Source organism: Mesocricetus auratus, unplaced genomic scaffold (assembly GCF_017639785.1).
Source record: "Mesocricetus auratus isolate SY011 unplaced genomic scaffold, BCM_Maur_2.0 Super-Scaffold_100027, whole genome shotgun sequence".
Lineage (NCBI taxonomy): Eukaryota > Metazoa > Chordata > Mammalia > Rodentia > Cricetidae > Mesocricetus > Mesocricetus auratus.
Window position 1 is genome coordinate 11862228 of NW_024429208.1, and position 19209 is coordinate 11881436.

The 19209-nt window shown below is 38.0% G+C and overlaps 2 protein-coding genes across 13 annotated transcripts in view; both read right to left on the reverse strand.

The window, feature by feature from the left end:
• Positions 1 to 19209, reverse strand: part of Pcdh15 (protocadherin related 15) — a 1295283-nt gene that overhangs the window by 389987 nt on the left and 886087 nt on the right. The window lies entirely within an intron of this gene.
• Positions 7726 to 8754, reverse strand: LOC121134224 (ADP/ATP translocase 2-like). Its single transcript, XM_040732074.1, has one exon. It carries the CDS (start codon positions 8683 to 8685, stop codon positions 7789 to 7791), a length of 897 nt encoding a protein of 298 aa, XP_040588008.1. The 5' UTR covers positions 8686 to 8754; the 3' UTR covers positions 7726 to 7788.

Here is a 19209-nt window from a genome sequence, read left to right on the forward strand (position 1 = left end):
ATCTCTGTGTATCTGCATATGTGTATTTATCTATGTGTCTATACCTTTATGTATTTGTCTCTATGTATATCTCTGTGTGTGCATATCTGTATGTGTTTATGTATCTGTATATGTGCATCTATCTCTGTGTGTATTTGGGTGTGTGTGTGTGTTTGTGTGCGTGTGTTAGAAGGGGGTCAAATAAGGAAGAGAAAGGGAATGAGAGAGAGAGAGAGAAGAGAAGCAAAGAGAAGAGACGAGAAGAAAAGTGATGAGACCATCCTTTTGGCTATCTCAACATCTCTCTGTCCTAAGAGATGAAATCTAAGGTGACCCAACTAAAAGATACAGATCTCACATCCAAGTCTTTTACCTTGCCATTTATTCTTCTGTCCCTTTACATTGTTACTACCTTAGAAACATATTAGCTGATTCTTAACTATGAAAACCTTTGAATTTATGTTTCAAATATCTGGAAATTCTCTACAAGAGTCCATTCTCTTTGGAGGGGTACCTTGCTCAGTCTAGATATAGCGAGGAGAGCCTTGGTCCTGTCAAAGTGATGTCCCAGGTTTCATTGACTCCCCATGGGAAGCCTTACCCTCTCTGAGGAGTGGATGGGGAGCACAATAAAAATAGATGGTCAAAGGTATATAGATGAGGTAGATGATTGATATATAATACAGTTAGATAGATAATTAATGTATATGAAAGCCAACAGGAAAATGGTCATGTCTGTGCAAAAGAATAAAGAGAATCAGAAAACAGGGACAGACCATTTTCATCTACTGTTGAGAATCTGTCACAAGGCAAAGGTTATTTCTTACTGGTCAAAGGAAATGTTAACAAGATAGCAAGCAATGGATGTCATATTACTAAGGCCAAATGAGGATAGGATTTGTTTACTGGGCCAAGTAGAATAGGTGATAATGCATAAAGACTGAGTGATCACCACCCCCTCCAATTAGCAGACATGAAGGTGAGAAAGGCTCACACCTTCATCCACTGCAAGACTATCGTTTTCAGACTATCACATTGATGCAGTTTCAAATTAAATAACTAACATTTTCAAAACAGATGACTCTCAAATGCAATAGTAAGGTGGATAAGAATAAATCCTTACCTTGCCCTAGTCTTTCCTAACATGAGAAAGAATATAGAACTTACTTACCAAGAAGAAAACCGAGGAAAGGGGTTCTGGGGAAGACAGGAGACAGAGAGGAGAGAAAGGAGACTCAACTTGCCATAGGCACACCTCAAATTTCTTTCACTTGGGACTGAGGTTAAGACTAAGGTGAGCTGATGTCCTTGGGGGCCACTCCTGTGAAGCCCTTCTGATGCTCTCCAAGAATGTGTACTCTTGTGATCTGTTTCTCTTCCTCATGTTGCTCCATCAGCAGGGTTTGTCAGGCTCCCAAGTATGGGACACAGTCAATTCATTTACAATTTGCTGACATCTTTGTCATATTAATATTGGAAAAGGCAATAGAAATGGTGGTGAATCGATCTGTTGTGAGCACACCACCTAATGATTTCAATTCTTTCCTATAATTTTGAATTTCTGTTTGGACTCAAACTGTGTTTATATTGTCAACAGCATGATAGGACACATTACACTCTCCCAGCGTTTCTGCGATCATTTCAGATTTAATAAAGTAGTTAATATATGTAAAATACTTTATAACATGATATAAAGTATTTTAAATATATATATCATATATGAATTTGTCAGAAAAAAGCAATTCAATCCTCTTTTATAATACTTCTAGAGGAATTCTGAGTGATTGCAGCTCTAAAATTAAATCCATTTTCTCACCTCTAAATTCATTCAAAGAATCAAGAAAAGGCATGAGGTTCTTGTGATTACACTAAATGACCATGAGAAAGCATATTACATAGAGAGGTTTTATTTCATAGCTAAGTTTCTTCCAGAAACCAGTTATTGAAGGCCTTACTAAAAAAGAAAATTGCATGCATTTACTGTTTGATTTCTAAATATCCATGTATTAGGAAAGTCGACAGTCATTTTCCTATCATAGCATTCATCCTAGGAAAATAAATACGCCAAAGTTTGACCATTAAAGAGTAATAAAGTACAATAATAAAGGATAGCAGAAATATTGCTAGGTGTCACAGAAAAAGCTGAACAAGCCCAAAAAACTGAATCCAATGAACTTTCGAACTACAAATGGAATTAACTCTCCAAGCTTTTGTGAGTCTTCCATATTAAAGATATACCACGCTAAAAAGCAAATTAAGTTAAATAAGCTTCTTTTAAGTATTTTTAAAATAATCTTTTAATTTAGTCTTTAAAACAATAAACCCCAGGCAAGTATTAAATGTCCAATGTGAAGTGCTGCTATTCAGTTGTGGATTCCAAAAGCTTTATAGACTTTTCTATGCAAACTTTCAATTCCCTGGTTAACCCAACCATTAACTGTCTTATTTCTTGTTATGCTCTGATGCATGAGCAAGAAAAGCATGAGTTGTTTTTCTTCATTTTCTGTTGGGATGATGATTTTTAGTGTGGTGATTATAACTAAATATGTATTTTCTTGAGTTTTATAATCAACTTTGGTCAACTATTTCTTTGTTCTAACAGGGTCTGTCAAATTAAGATTTTCATATATATTTTAGAGAGGAAGTTTATTAACCATTATAGAATATCAATAGAGAATTTACAGAATATTTTAAGCAACCTCAACATCTTTATTTAACAATACAACATTGCTAGAAACACTACCAGAAAGTACTTGTCTATTTTCTGTAAAGGTATCTCTATCACAAAAATAAAGCAATGATAGCAATTATATTTTGTTGCTCAAAAAGAATATTTGATTAAAATATGGGTAAAGGTTATAAATAGATACTTGTCCAAAGAAGATTCATAACAGACCAAAGAAGTCCTGAACTTAATACTCACCAGGGAAAATCAAACCAGAACTACTATGAAATGCCCCCTCTTATCCATTAGAATAGGTATCAACACCTCACCCAAGACACAGCGGAAGAAGATACTGTCAAGTCCTCCTAAGGGTGGAAAGAAGTGGGTACTTGGGCTGAGAAGATGACTCAAGACCCCTTTTTTATAGTACAAGCATGATGACCTGAGTTCAAGTTCCCAGATAGCACATACCAAGCTGGGGATTGCCACATGTGTGACCTGTAGCCCTAGAACCTGGGGCCAGACATGGGAGAAGAGCTGGGGCTTGCTGGAACCAGCCTAGTTTCAGGTTCTTTGAGAGACTCCATGTCAAGGGAATAAGATGGAGAGCAGTAAAGTAGGAGACTTAACATCCTTCAGTTTTGGCTTGTACATGGGTATGTATACACAGATAAGTATACTACACACATATCACACACACACATCAATAATGAAAAGGAGAAAAATGGAAGCTATATGAGAAACTGAATGTATAGTATTCATTTAATTTAGAACTAGTTTGTCTAGTAGGAAGTTCTGGAAACAGATTGAAGTTCTGGGTAAGACAGAATGGATGTAGTCATTACGTCTAATTGCCGTACCTGGAAGAACTTATGGTAATCAATAATATTATATGTATGCTACCCTCCTTTGACTTCACATGCATCCCATATTGAATGAAGGATAGTGTGGCCTTCAAGAAAAGCTGAACAGTTTCTTTGGGAAAGGATTCTGTGAACACATGATGCTGAATCTATCCAGATAACTCAAATCCATACAAAACATTAAGAAACAGTTCAAGGCCAAGCATTGTGGTGCATACCTTTAATCCCAACAATCAGGAATAAGTATCAGATGGATCTCTATGAGTTCAAGGTCAGTGGATCTACATAGCAAATGTCAGGCCTACCAAGGCTACATAGTGAGACACTGTTTCAAACAACCCCCCCCACACACACCAAATATAGTGTGAAGTGACTGGAAATGGGAAGCCAGTTGGTCCTGTGAACATGGAACATTTGATTTTCACTTTGCCTCAGTTGCTACTTAACTGAACATTCAGGGACAGAGGTAACCATGTCTGCCTTAGGAAAGCCATCTTGCTGAGCCTATAAGTATGAATTATTCCCTGCTGAGACACTATGGTCCACTTTTCCTCAGGAAATGTCTTAATTCCTATTTAGATCAGGACACCCCTTTCATCACACATTCCTCACTTCCCTACATCTTGCATAATACTATAAGCAGTGGAGCTCCTCATGGATGTTCCATGCTCCTAACAACATGCTTGCTAAACCGTGTTGCTATTCATGACTCCTGGTCAGGCTGGAAGAGTATGATAAAGAGTGGCTTATCAGGTTATGCATAAACATGAATCTACTCCAGATTTCAATCACCCTGAAGCTTTCAAGTTCTCTAAAGTAGTGCTTCTGAACTGTAATGTATCTATGACTCACTAGGGATCTTGTTAGAGTGACAAGCTCTAACTTTGTAAATACAACTGTGGCCTCTAGTTGATGGTGTTGCTTGCCTATAACTCTTGATTTGTGGAATCAGACCTTTTAGCATTTTTTTTCTCTAAATGTCATCCCAGAGAGACATATCTCAGTTTCATACAGAAGCTTAGTAAAACGTTTATCTGTGGATTTTTATACATTACACTATCTCTGAATTAGGATCTCAGAGAGAGGGGCACTTGACTTAAGTCAATCACATGATTCCAATGCTCCATTGAGAATCTGATTTTACAATATTCTGAAAAGAATGGAAAATTTTAAACTCTTAAGCTGTAGGATGCCACCAAGAACTCAGAGCTGTCCAGAAGACTATTAATACTACCTTTGAGAGTGTAGCCTACATATTCAGCATATTCCACACTGAATCCAAGTAAATAGACTCAAGGAAAGGATTACGCATGATCAAGCTTAAAATCATTATCTTGTAAAAAATTACTTAAGTTCAGTGAATACAGGACAATTAATTAATTATAGGCATCATGGTCTAGGTACTTGGGAGGAAAAAGAGCCTACCTTCATGTCCAGAGAGGTACGTGGGATTTAGAGATTTGAGTTTGACTACATCATTTCTCAGCTTCTGTTTCAATGCATCACTTGTTCCTGATTGTGTTTTCATTGCCTTTGTCTCTAGCTTAAAAGGAAAGAAAGGACTGGGGACTCATGTGGCCCTAAATCTGTCAAACATTTACAAACACACAAAGAAGTAGGGCTCCTTCAAAGCTCTCAGAGATACACTCAGACTCCCCATGCATATTCTTGGTATATTTTACAGATCTTAATTTCACATTTTCTATATTTTTTTGCTATGTAGATTTTCTAGGGTTGTCAGAGAAAGCAAATACGATCATAATTGCTACTGTTGTCATGGTGATTAAATACTTGAGCCACTTGATCGTCCAATGCTCTACACCTGCATTTCATCTCGTGCTACTGCAGGTGCTAATTTGGGTAATTGTGATGCTATGTTTGGCATGGATTAGCCACATGCCATGTGGATTACTCACCTATAGTAAAAGAATGTATCTCTGCTTTTCAAAAACATGCACAATGCAGTCCAAAAATTTAATTATAAGGTCCATCTATTTATTTGTTTGTTTGTTTGTTTTGTTTACTTTTGTCCCTTGGAGGCAAGTCAAAGTATCCATTATAGTATCAGTGTGTCAGCAAGAAAATGTCAACTACCAACCACTGAAACCAGTGTGTGTTCAGTAATGGACACTTAACAGGGTAGGTAAGGGAAATTACATGAGATGTAGTCATGCACTGGTACAGCCAAGAATACAGAATGGAAATGGTTCTAAAATAAACAAACAATGAATACAATAGAATCCAAAGCAACATCTCACATTGAGAGCCACTGTGAGGAGGTTTTCCTTTGTAGAGAAGCTCTAATTCCATCACCACAGGAACACAAGCTGTGCTAAGATACCGAGTCATCAATCACTCAGTTCTACACTTGGATCTCTCTTCAGCTACTAAAATCAGCACCATGTCACAGTCAAACATTCCCTTCTCAAACATCTCTACTCGCTTCTAGAACACCTCACCTTCTGCCTCAATTATGATCCTTTTTGATTCCCTTGCTCAAACATTTAGTTTTTCCATGGCATTTTCTACATCACCTTTCCTTCCAATTTTCTTACTCATTCCTATTTTTACAGTTGACTCATGATTCCTCAACTTGCAGTCACCATCCACAATATTTTCCTGCCCAAAAACTCATACCCAGACCTCCACAGCAACACTCACAGACCTCATAAATGAATCAAACTCAGATATGACTTAAGGAAGCCAGAGGAAGGGATTTGCCACACATTTTCTTGTTATTTTTTCTTGCGCCAGTTTAAAAGGTCTTCATTTTCCAGGTGTTAAGTTTATTATTTATCATTATCCACTTTCTATCACACCTCTTCCCAATTTATTAGAAAATAATATATATTGAAATATAATTCGGGCTGGATAAATTTAAAAATTGTTTTAACAGCCTGGCCTGTGCCAACACTCTTGTGGTTATTGCAATAAACCCTCAAATGGTCTTCATGTTGCAGACTCTACTCTGCCTTAGTCTATTTTCAACACACCTGCTAAAATTATCCTTCAAAAATATGCCAGCACAAAATTCTCTAATGGCTTCTCATACTCCAGAAAATAGAAGCTAAATCCTTACACTGCTCCAAAATATCTAACATGATTTAGTCCTTTCAGTCTCTTGCTGGCTGCAATTTTTTCAAATCCTACCAGCCAACTTCTCTACTTAGTGTTCTTGCCTTATGGCCCTATACCTAATTTGTCTTTCCAGCAATACCTGTGCAAGATCATCTTACTCATGCCTTTTCCCAACATGCCACTGACTTACACATAATGCTATATATATTTTTCCAATTTATATTTTTCTATTCCATCTAGTAAATATTTCATGAATTAATGAAAAGTTAGAGTTATTATGTAGTGGGTTTTTATTAAACTTACAAACATTTTGAAACTTTGGGCTGGAAATGTGTTTGTTACTGGTTGTTATAAAGTTTAGATTTACAACACATCTCACCAGGAATGGCTAAATAGTTACCACAGCATTAATTTCACAACGTGATATATAGGTTCAGATTAAGCTTGAATTTATTATTATGAAGGAATTATTTAAATATTGCTTTATATGCTCATTAAAGTATTAGTTGTGTGTTGAGATAATTAGTCATATCTACTTGAAACATTATTTTCTAACTGTCTACTCGGTAGTTAGAGGGAAATAATTAATAAGTGAGAGAAGTTCATATATCACATATATATTCCTTAATTACCTTCTTCATAAAAGAAACAATATGAACTCAGAACAAAAGTAACAAGAGTTTATGCTTGTTATTCTCAGAGTAAGGGTATTCCACTATAGAAAGATCTCAGTATCTCAAAGAACCATACTAAACACGACAGATGTTGAGAACTAATTTTTACATAGTTAAGTACTATTTCATTACTGGTATTGAGTTGTAATTATTACTTTCTTCTCCTCCTGTCAACTGAGACTTTTGAGATGTATGAACATTCTTGAGTAATGGTTAATTATCAGCTCTCTAGCCTCTGTCCTTTTTTTTGTTTTGTTTTTTTGAGACATCACCTCTGTCTTTTTTTTATTTCTTCAATTTTTATTATCAGGAGTGACTGAAATAAAAAATATAATTGAGTCCCATCATTATTGTCATTATGGAAATGGCTTTAAGAGAAAACTGGTCAGATGAATATTATTGCTTCCCACTTTTCAACTGGTAAATAGTTGCCATTGATAACAGACAAGCCCAGAGAATCTGTCCAGAATGTTCAAGATATGGTGTATTATACAACATGCCTGGTCTTGGGGAGACACCTAAGACATAATTATGTGTACTTCTTGATCTCATCGTACAAGACAAGCACAAAGGCACCACCCATGCCCCTGAGAACGTTGGACCATGCACCCTTGAAAAAAGCCTTGCTTCCTTCATCACGAGCAATCTTCCTCCAGCAGTCAATTGTGCCTGTATACATGATGTCAGTTCCTTTGCGTCCAGACTGCATCATCATACGACGACGAACCGTGTCAAAGGGATAGGAAGTCAGGCCAGCAACTGCAGTGACAGACTGTGCAATCATCCAGCTGATGAAGATATGGGTATTCTTGGGATCCGGAAGCATCCCCTTTGCAGTGTCATAGATACCAAAGTAGGCAGCTCGGTAGATGATAATGCCCTGTACTGACACATTAAAGCCTTGGTACAGGCCCCTAATCCCATCAGATTTGTAGATCTTAACCAGGCAGTCACCAAGGCCTTTGAATTCCCTTTCAGCTCCAGCTTTGCCCACATCAGCTGCTAGACGGGTACGGGCAAAATCAAGAGGATACACAAAGCACAAGGATGTGGCCCCAGCGGCACCACCCAATGCCAGGTTCCCTGCAAAGTAGCGCCAAAACTGGGTCCTCTTGTCCACACCACCCAAAAAGATCTGCTTGTATTTGTCTTTGAAGGCAAAGTTGAGAGCCTGGGTGGGGAAGTATCTGATGACATTGGCCAGGTTACCACGCCAGAAGGACAGGACTCCCTGTTCCTTGGGGATACGAACCACGCAGTCTATAATGCCCTTGTATTGCTTATCTGCCGTAATTTGCTTGCTGGCATGCTGCACCTGCAGCAGCAGCTTGACCCGCTCGATGGGCGCTACCGCCGTTTTGGAGATGGCCGCAGCCACTCCACCTGCCAAGAAGTCCTTGGCGAAGGACACAGCGGCATCTGTCATGTTGAAAGAAAGAGAAAAGGCAGACAAGCGCGGGACAGGACTGGGTTGACAACCGGCTTTGACTCCCGGACTCTAGGGACCTCTGTCTTTTATTCAGTGCATCCTCACACCACCTCTCCTCTATCTTCAAGCTGGGGAAAGTCATCCAGCAATGTGAACTGCAATATCAACACTATTACACTCATTCCATCTAAGCCTTAAGATCACACCCACATCACAGATCTAGAGCATCATATGTTGCCCAGAAACAGCTGCTGTGTACACAAGAAAACATACATTCATAAATACACACCCATACATGAAAGTGTAACTGAGAGGAGAAGAAACATCCCAACAAAAAGGTTAGATTTGCTTTCACAACACAGAGCTTTTACATCAGCTCAGAAGACATGAACAGGTCTTTTCATCCTCAATCAATACCGAATATTGACAGCCATGGTACTAATGTCACAAAAGATTGGCCTAGGCTGAAGGATGTCTTCCTGTGGAAGGGAGGAAACAGCCGTGTGAAAATGAAGACCTTTTATTGTTCCCTCAAGGATTTAGCAATGTAATAATAATGTTACTCACTTTCTGTTGTGCAATTTCATGTGTTCTTGCAATTCACAGTTAGCAGAAAAGATATCACAGTATCCTAAGGTGCTTTCCTCACTCCCATGTCTTCTCACAACCCACTGACCCACCTGACAAGAACCAGGAAGCAGAGATGCTGCTACCTCAAGCTGAGTATGGGAAAGGGAAGTGTGTGATAACATTCTTATTAATATGTGATTAAAATTTCAATACGGCTTTTAAGATCTGAGTACTTTGGTTAAGAATGTAAGATGCTTGGCCTTTTTTTTTCAAATTAATTTAGGCACAAGACTTCTGCAAGTCTCTTTTAGTCTTGACATAGGAGCTATCTAAAAACCAGCCTAGGTCCATGCAAACTGTCACCAAACTCTGACTTCACCTCCCTAAAACTCTTAATGGAGGACATTTCAGGTGAGAGTCGATTTACAACGTTGTTGAATGGTCCATCCAGTCACCTCACCCATAGCTATGCTCAGGGAATTCTGAAACTCTTGTCATCTTCATAACTGATTTTCTCATTTTATGGCAAAAACAATTTGAAGAAGGGAAGGTTTATTTGGCTCAAGGTTAGAAGGGTACAATCCATCCTGATAGGGAAGGCATGGCAGCTGGCCACGTAGCACCCATAGGCACAAAGCAGCAAGATGAAAGAATTTCTCCTTTTCCTTTTTTATTTTGACTTGTAAACCAGCAGTGAGATGGTGTCACCCACATTTAGGAGCGGTCCTCACTTTATACTCTCAGGAAGGACACTCACAGATACACCCAAAGCTGTTTATCTCATTAATATTTTGTTTCCTATTAAAAGTACCCACCAAGCCCACATCTAGTTAACCTGACTCCAAAATACAACACACCTACATGGCTATATTGAGTACTAAGTTTTTCATCCTCAGTGAAGATTCTAGTAAAATCCACAAGCAAGAAATACCATCAAGTTCTTAGCACACACTAATACATTTGCAATGGGACAGACTCAAAGTTTAATGGCCACTATGAAAAGTAATGAAACAGCAATAACTGAATAAAGTTGGAAATAAAACTTGAATATCAGATTTGGAAGAAAATTGGAAGAGGAAAAAATTCAGAGAAATGTATGAGCTTATTTCATCCTTCGTTTCCTCCATTTACAACCTTTTCAAAAGAAGCTGGCAAGTCTCCACAACCTCTTTAAACAATCTCCATTTCATTTTCAAAAGGTTGTGGGCTGTTTTCTGTCTTCTATGTCTGATCCATTGCAGTGTCACTTTCTTTACTCTGCTTCATATTCTTACTATAGAAAGTTCCTTTGTTTGGAGAGGAGACATTAGTATTGTCGTATTCTGAATGCTATCACAAGCTGCCTTAGAGCTAACACTGTGCATGGAAATCCATCCCCACCTTGCTATATGGGGTATAGGCTCTTCTAGAATGTTCTTTAGTACATTCTACATAGTATCCTATTATGTTGGGACAAAGTGATGTCTTATATGCTCTGTGATGGAGTAACTACAGGAAGAAAAGAAAATGGGGAAGTAGGTGTAGAAAGAAAGAATAAAGAAAGATGATGATAATTTTATACATGGGAAACTATAAATCTAGAACTTAGATCTCATAAAACAGTGCAGTTAATTTTAGCTCAAATTCACAGTTATAATAAGTGAAGATATTGTAAAGAGTCTTAAATTAGTCTGGAGATATAGAGAGGTGGCAGGGTGAATAATACTCTGGTTTCAATTGAGCATACCACCATCAGCAATAATAAAGGTCAAAATAGGTAATGATTTTGTAATCAGATTAGAACTTGTAAAAACTGGTAAGGCAGTGGATTAGGCATGCTGTGACTAAACTACACAAAACAGCCTCACCTTTATGTTTGAATATGATAGTGTAGTATAAGGTATCATATTAAGTACATGAAATTCTTAGAAAACAGGCATAAATAAGAAAAACAAACATGCTAAATTGTTAATACCATCCTTTTCTGCATACAAGTGTGTACATGTTATATACACACATTTTAAGGTGTGTCTATACATGATATAATGCTGTGTAATATATATTCCTGTCTTCTGATGGAGAAATTTTTGTTTCATATTAGGGTGTGTTTTACATACTGTGAATGTACACAATGCCTTGCAGCATACAAGTGCTAGATATATGGTTCTAAGCCTTAACATCATCACATGAAGTGAGAGCCATGAGGCAGAAGGTCTTTTGAGTATTTTAGTAGCTCTAAGCAGGTAAATGTGGTTTGGTTTCCCCAAAGCCTGAGGATCTGAGTTTTGTTAATCTGCCAGTTGTCCTCTGATGTTCATGTGACCAAAAATAGGTTCTGCTGGTTGAGAGAAACCAAACAGCAGATAAAGGAGGTTTTCTTTCATTTGTGGAAACTGAATGCATGTGTGTGTGTGTGTGTGTGTGTGTGTGTGTGTGTGTGTGTGAGAGAGAGAGAGACAGAGAGAGACAGAGACAGAGAGAGAGAGAGAGAGAGGGAGCATGTCACAAAAGAATTGCCACCAAGTCATCATGAGACTGGAGGATGATAGCCTAAATGACGGGGAGGACTCTGTATTGTACTAAAGTGGGATGGGGTGGAGGCTGTGAAGAAAGAAATGGGACAGCAAGAATTAGATAGTGGACTGCAGTGAGCCCAAGTGACAATAGTGGACTGCAGTGAGCACAAGTGACAACAAAGTACAATGATGTACATGTATAAAATGTCATAGTAAAATCTATCATTGCGTGATAACTTTAAAAAGTCATTTAAAAAATAAAAGAAAGAGATGTTGGAAAATTTTGTGTTCACTATACTTACATAAAAAGGGGCATACATGTATACACATGATTTACCTCATATTCTTCTCAACCAAGAAGGAGGAGAGGAATCACTGACCATTTGAAGGACCTGTGTGGGATCCTCCCTTATGTTCTGGTCCTTGGTTACCAGACGCCACCTGTATATTTTATCTTCAGGTTACTGTTACTGATTTGTGCTGTCAGCCAACTTTATTTTTGTGTAAGATATTATACAAACTGACTTCAGACTCACCTCTTTGAGAGCTACTCACTCCTTGATGTCTCATGTATAAATGACATATTCACCTTAATTCAACTCTGGTGATCTTCACTTAGAATCCTTTTTGTCTTTTTCTGACAGGGATTCAGTATGATCAAGAGATCACAAGGATTGCAGACCAGCACTCAACCTACATACAACATGCCCATTAGTGTTTCCTGACTGAGAGACCAAAGGGAATGACACAGGGCTCCCAGTTCACTGCCCTTTAGTCCTTTAATTACAGCCTTTTGAAATCAGTTTCACAGTTATAAGGTGGCATGACATACACAGAGAAAGGGCCATGTTTTCATTCTAGAGTTTAATGTGCTAATAAAGAAAATGGAAGGTAAAAGCCTGCACTGATATATATGCCATGTCACACAGAGGTGTAACCCAGTCAAACACAAGCATCAAGGGACTTGGCCACCACCATGAGAGGGCCAGAAAGTTCAAGTGATAACTGTTGATTGGAATGGGATTGGAGACTACCAGGATGGAAACGATGCATCTCTGTTCCTGTATGTTCTTTCCAAATGAGCAGAAAATGTCCACATAATGCTAGGAAAATTCTTATCTGATATAATTTTGTCTCATTTCTTTTCATGAATATTTTAATTTATTGTGTAATACTACATCTGTTTGGGGATTTCTCAACAGCTGCTTCTGACTTATACGGGAAAGTCAAATGAACATCATGAGTGCAATGTGTGCTCGGGTTCTAAATTTCAGACAACAACTTTCCTGCAGACCTCAACCTCCTCAGGATTTTCTTTCCTTTCCTTTCTTCATACTAAAAGCAATTTTTTCAAGACAATTATAATCTCAGTCCCTTTCTAGGTTTATAATTCAGGAATGCCTTTCTCAAAAACTGGACAGTCATCAATTTGAGAGACCAGAAAGACCACTTTGTTTTTTAATCTGTGAGTTTGTATGGGAGGAGAAGACATTATTTCCACAAGCAATGATGAACAGACACAGAGGTTTAATCACATGGATAAACCTCACCCAAATAACTTCCAGCATTTTTTATAATTTACTTCAGCCTAGAAAAACACTGCTCTTGTCTGTTGTTTCCAAAGATGTGAGCAGTTTCTTTCCATTACAGAAATAGTCTTAAGTAATGCCTTCCTTACCTGGTTCATTCATTTATTGAAATTATTCTTTGAAAGAATTTGATGTAATCCAGTTGTGTTTTAGAAAAAGAGTTTAAATTTTAACCTACTGTCATTTTATAAAAATAATAAATAAACAGAAATAAAATGAAATGCAAGCACATACTACAAATGGTATTGCATATATTCAAGTAGATACTTATCAACATGGCTTCTAAAATTGTGACTATTTTGAACTGGTCATATTCAAAATTCAAAACTGTATATGTACTACATAATCTTCCTAGGATATTGACTTGAAAGCATTTCTGCAAGATAGAAATTTATTCATTATTGTTAAGATTATAGATATTCCAAAATTAACACAGTCTACTTGAAATCCATTACTTCATTTGTTGTCCCTTCAAAGGGCAATTACATATTTTCCCTCTTATACAAAGTTCCATTAAGTTCAGATTGAATTCAGAAAATTGTTTTGTTTAATATCCCAATCAGCTACAAATTTATGTGTGTGTGTCTGTTATTACTGAAAACGAATTTATTCTTGGCTAATATAATTGTGGTAAAAGTTAGGTATCAACACTCTGAAAGTAATTCTATACATATTACACTAACTCCCATATATTGCTTGAGGTTAGGTATACACAAATCTGAGAGTCAATGTACATAAAGACCCAGAGATCAAGGTTATATTAAGTACAGAGAAAAATTAGACTAGGCTTTGCTGTAATCAAACAAAAATACTGCCTTCATTCTAAAAAGAGTGAAGTTAAAATGGTTTAAATTATTTACTGCCTAGGTCTTCCCTGGAACGTTGCAACAAATACTGTGTGGCATCAATGTATGCACGGTTACCCCTACTATTTCAGCACGTGTCTGAATATTCAAAACATGGTGGGGAATCTGTGATACTAAACTTCGCTTTGAAGAGTAGTGCAGTGTTAATTCTAGCAACTGCTTAACAAAATAAAAAGATTCAAAAAGGAATAAATATATATGTGTGATATATATATATATATATATATATATATATCAGAAAGTGAAAATACCAGAGGCAAGGAAAATACATTAAGCATCCAGCCAACAAAGGCAACAAACTGAGGAGCATTCTGCCATGAGACACATGAAGCTAATGAGAAATCTGACCACTAGAGGCAACAGTAAAAGTTTTTTCCTTTTTTAAAAAAATTTTTTAAATTAGAAAATCTTATTTTACATGTCAATCACAGCTCCCTCTTCCTTCCATCCTCCCCTGCCCCCACAAAACCCTATCCCATCCTCTTTTGCTCCCCAGGGAGGGTGAGGCCTTCCATAGGGGATCTTCAAAATCTCTCACATTATTTAGAGCAGGGCCTAGGCCCGCCCTCATGTGTCTAGGCTGAAAGAGCATCCCTCTATGTGGAATGGTCTCCCAAAGTCCATTAGTACACTAGGGATAAATACTGATCTACTACCAGAGGCTCCATAGACTGCCCAGGCCTCCTAAGAGGCACCAGTAAAAATTTAAATAGTATCTGATCATGATGGGCACTAGGCTAGAGAGCAGTTGCTCATTAGAGAGGGACTAGCAGAGGTCATTTCTTCACAAGCCTGATGAGAGGAATCTCAGGGGTATCTAAGGGAACTGTGTGGGTTCCAATTCAGAAAGAACTCACTGGCATCTCAAACTGAACAATACAAAATGGCAGGAATTTAGATGAAGGGCTTTTGCAAGAGACCCAATGGTGTTCCGAGGGAGTAAATGCTTTGGGTTTCCAGTTAATATATTATGGCACCAGATACTGGCCATACCAAAGAACAATGAAGCAAAGCGCTGTGTCTGGCCCAGGATGGTCACCAAGTGTAGCAAGGAATTTCTCCCCATGAGATGAGGATGGTAGAGTTTTCCAGTTGACTATGTAGTATTCCATCACTAAAAAACCTGTGGATGCCAGGAATCCAAGAGTGCCAGTCTTTGAAAGATCTTCCCAAGTGACCAGTGGTTTTACCTCATGAATTTACAGGTCTAGACCAGAGGACACAGCACTGTGATATTTCCTTCCTCTCTATCTCCCATGTCCAAGAAGACAGTGTCAGCAGGTTGAACAACAAAAAAACAAACAAAGAAAGAGTAAGGCAGTATAGAGTAAAATGGCAAACTTCAGAAACTAAACCAACAAAGAATAAATACTCTATTAGCTGTGGTTCTCTAAAGGAATAGAACTGATATGGGTATATACATTTATGTACACATACATGTATGTGTGGGGATATAGGGTACATGGGTGGAATTTATTAGATTGTCTACTGTCTCCTGGTAGAAAAGTCAGGGATTTAATGGTTGTTCAGTCTAGGAGACTGGATATCTCAGCAGTCCCAATCTAGTACTAGAATTCAGGGAACTCATAGAGAGCTGTCACTCTTTAATATACATATGAATCATGAAAAATAAGGTTCCTACAGTAACGAAGGACTGTCCCAGCAGCAAGATAGATGAACTTGCCAAAAGAAATGAAGACAAGCAGTCAAAAAAGCAAAAGTTCCCTTCTTCTATGTTCTGTTATGTGAGCTGCTATCAGAGGTGTAGCTCACATTTAAGGAGTGGCCTTCTGACCTCAAATGATCTGACCGAGAATAATTCCTCACAGGCTTATAAAGGTTCTTGGCTTTTAATTGATTCCAGATGTGGTCAGGATGACAACCAAGACTAGTCATTAGTAATACAATGGCTAGTGACATCATAGCAGACAAATAAGCACCTGCTAAGCCTCACACACCCTCATTATTAAGCCAAAGAAGAACATAAAACATGCATCAAATTAAAAGCACTGTGAAGGGAAATCTAGAAAAAAAAATATAAGAGCAAGGACTCATAAAATCTTCAAATGAAATGGATGCTGATTTGGCAATGATGTGCAACGTGGGACTTTTTTACTGAGAAACTTTGGGATTAGAAGCATGACTGAACAATACAATTATGCTTCAGCAACAAACACAGGAGCAAAGCTGCTTTTGTTGACTTTCAATGTATTTTTCAATGTGCTAACCATAACCTATCATGGAAATAGTAAACTACACAAACTAGGGTTGTCCTATGATGTTTTATTGAGGGAGAAATCACTTACATGAGAAGCCAAGAAAGCCAAGAGCCAAAGGTCTGCATGCTGCTCTCTGAGACTCAGCTGTAACCCAAAGAGAGAACGTCTCCTTCCCCCCAGCTCTTTTATCCCCCATATGGTTTATGTACCTGTGACCACGCCTAAAGAGGCGTGGTCAATGCTACGGGTACATAAGATCTCTCCCTACAGTAACCATTTCATTAAAGATTCATTACCAATTGCTAGTCATTGGATATTCAAATTTCCATCATGTATGCATTACAAAGGATAATTATATTAATCACTAACAATCCAATTTAAGATGGCATACATTTATATTAGGCTATTGATATCTACTAGAAATTGATATTTTGACCCAAATATACTCTCCCACTTCACTCAATAAAGATGCAATGTATAATATATAATGTTTACACAGTGAAATTAAAATTATGCAGTGCTTGTTCATCATTTACTTTTTAACTCCCATTACAAAGAATGGGTTATAAAACAACAACAATGAAAATAGCTTTAAATGTATATTTCTCCCAGATATCGGACCACAAATATTTAAATCATCAAAAACATGAGAGAAAAGACAGTTAAGAGAGGAGGAAAGGGAGAGTTTTTTGCAATACAAAGATAAGTTGAATTTGTTAATTTGTTCTTATAGACCACTCATTTGATATGAAGGGACAATGAGAGTGCATGAGGGGGTGTTAGTAAATGGTAGTATGGTGCTCTCAGTGTAGGGCATGCATTTCTGAAACCACTGATACCAAAGTGCTAAAACTTTGTTCTGGTCTCATTTTAGAACAAGGAGAGAAAATGTAAAAGTGCCTTTATTTTCAGAGATACCATCCATAAAGCAAGATGAAAGATTTGTTATGATCAGCACAGACAGAAAATGTTCTCAATGGAAGAGGATGGTTGTGTGAGGTCTTAATTATCCAAGCAATTTGTGCATGTGGCATGTGTTCTTAGATTCACTGGAGATACAAACTGCCTCCAATTCTTTAGATCACACGTAGATCACATATGGAGGAGTGTCACAGTTCTCCACCTCCCATACTTAGACACACAAAACAGGCCACAGATCACACTTTGGCAATTTCTGGGATATCTTTGAAAAACAGAACTACAACTTCTTTCCATAGAACTTCAAAGGAATAGTGTGGATCAAGGAAAATCTCTTTGACAAGTGGGAATTCATGTGAAACACAAATTTAACACAGACTTCTACCTTTGCACACCCAGAAAAACATGATACATGAGGGACCAGAGTCCTGCATCAAGACCTCTGTGGAAACAGAGAAACAAAGAAGAGTACCACAGCCAACATGGAATAACAATGTTTAAGGACATAATAGGCAAAATAATAAAAGTAATTTTGAAAATAGGACTTTCAGGAAATCAATCCCAAAGTCTCATGCATGGAGTCCAACGCCATACTGTGGAAATACATATACATCCTTAAAATAAAACTCTTTAAACCTGCAAAATTAGCATTATAGAAACTGATTGTGTGTGGATGGTTGGCAGCACTGGAGTCTTCTTAGAGTCATGGAACACATATCATATCACAAATGGAGCAGTAGTCACATAGGTGTACAAGTGTTGAAACTACAATACAATTTGGGGCCATCTACCAGGACAAACATCATTTATTTTATTCCAGCCACCTTCTTAGCACATACTACTCAGATTTAGAAACTGGGAAGAGGTGAGGAACCAGAAAGGGAAGTGAAAACTACACTTAGAAACTCAGTTGCAGCTAGAATCCTATGCATAATTATGTTACACAGACAGGAAGGGATTTGTAAGGTTGTAGATTAAGAGATTATTGCTATTCTTCCAAGTAACCTGAGTTCCATGTTCCAGCAGATACACATCCCTTTTCTGACTTCCAAGAGTCCCATATACATGGAATACACAGACACAAACAGAGTGACACACAGACACAGAGAGACAGACAGACATACACATACAAACACACACACAGCAACACAATGCAGTCACACAATAAATAAAAATGAATAAACTTTTTAAAAAAGAAGCTTTTCACAAGAGGCAGTGTATACAATGTACCACACAAGCTGTTTCTTCCTAGATTAGTATTTATCCCTGGTACATATGGACTTTGGTTGCCTATCCCACAATGAGGGATGTTCTCTCAACCTGGACTCTCCAGTGAAGGCCTAGGCCCTGCCCTGAATGAAATGACAGACTGGAGATCCTCCATGGAGGGCCTCCACTTTACTCACCATGGAGTGGAAATTGGGTGGGTGACTGGGGGGGGCTTGAAAGGGGGTAGGGGGAGGAGAGGAGGGAGAAGCATCTGGGATTGACATGTGAAACAAGGTTGTTTCTATCTTAAATAAAAAAAGGAATAAAAAAATCCATCCTGCAGGGAAGCTCCTTAAGTAGGAAGGTAAACAACTTAAAAGAGCTTCAGGAAGTCCTTGAAGCCAACCAAGATTCACTAGGCCTCATCTTCCCAGAAATAAACAATCCAAGTTGCAGAAAGGCACCTTCAGATAGGCTGCAAAGAAGACTGAGACCAGAAGAAGCAGAAACCAGCCAAGCTCCCTGTAAGAGGTTTAGATCAACTGAAGTACTAGGAAGGAACACTCTCTAACATGTTGAGCTGTGTACAATCTGGGCAGTATGCCAGGAATCCAGGTTTGGAGGAGCTACCATTCTTGTTAAGGAAGGCTTTGGA

What these genes read in the sequence shown, in the direction of transcription:
- LOC121134224 (XM_040732074.1), bottom strand. Translation starts at nt 8,685, where the DNA reads ATGACAGATGCCGCTGTGTCCTTCGCCAAGGACTTCTTGGCAGGTGGA.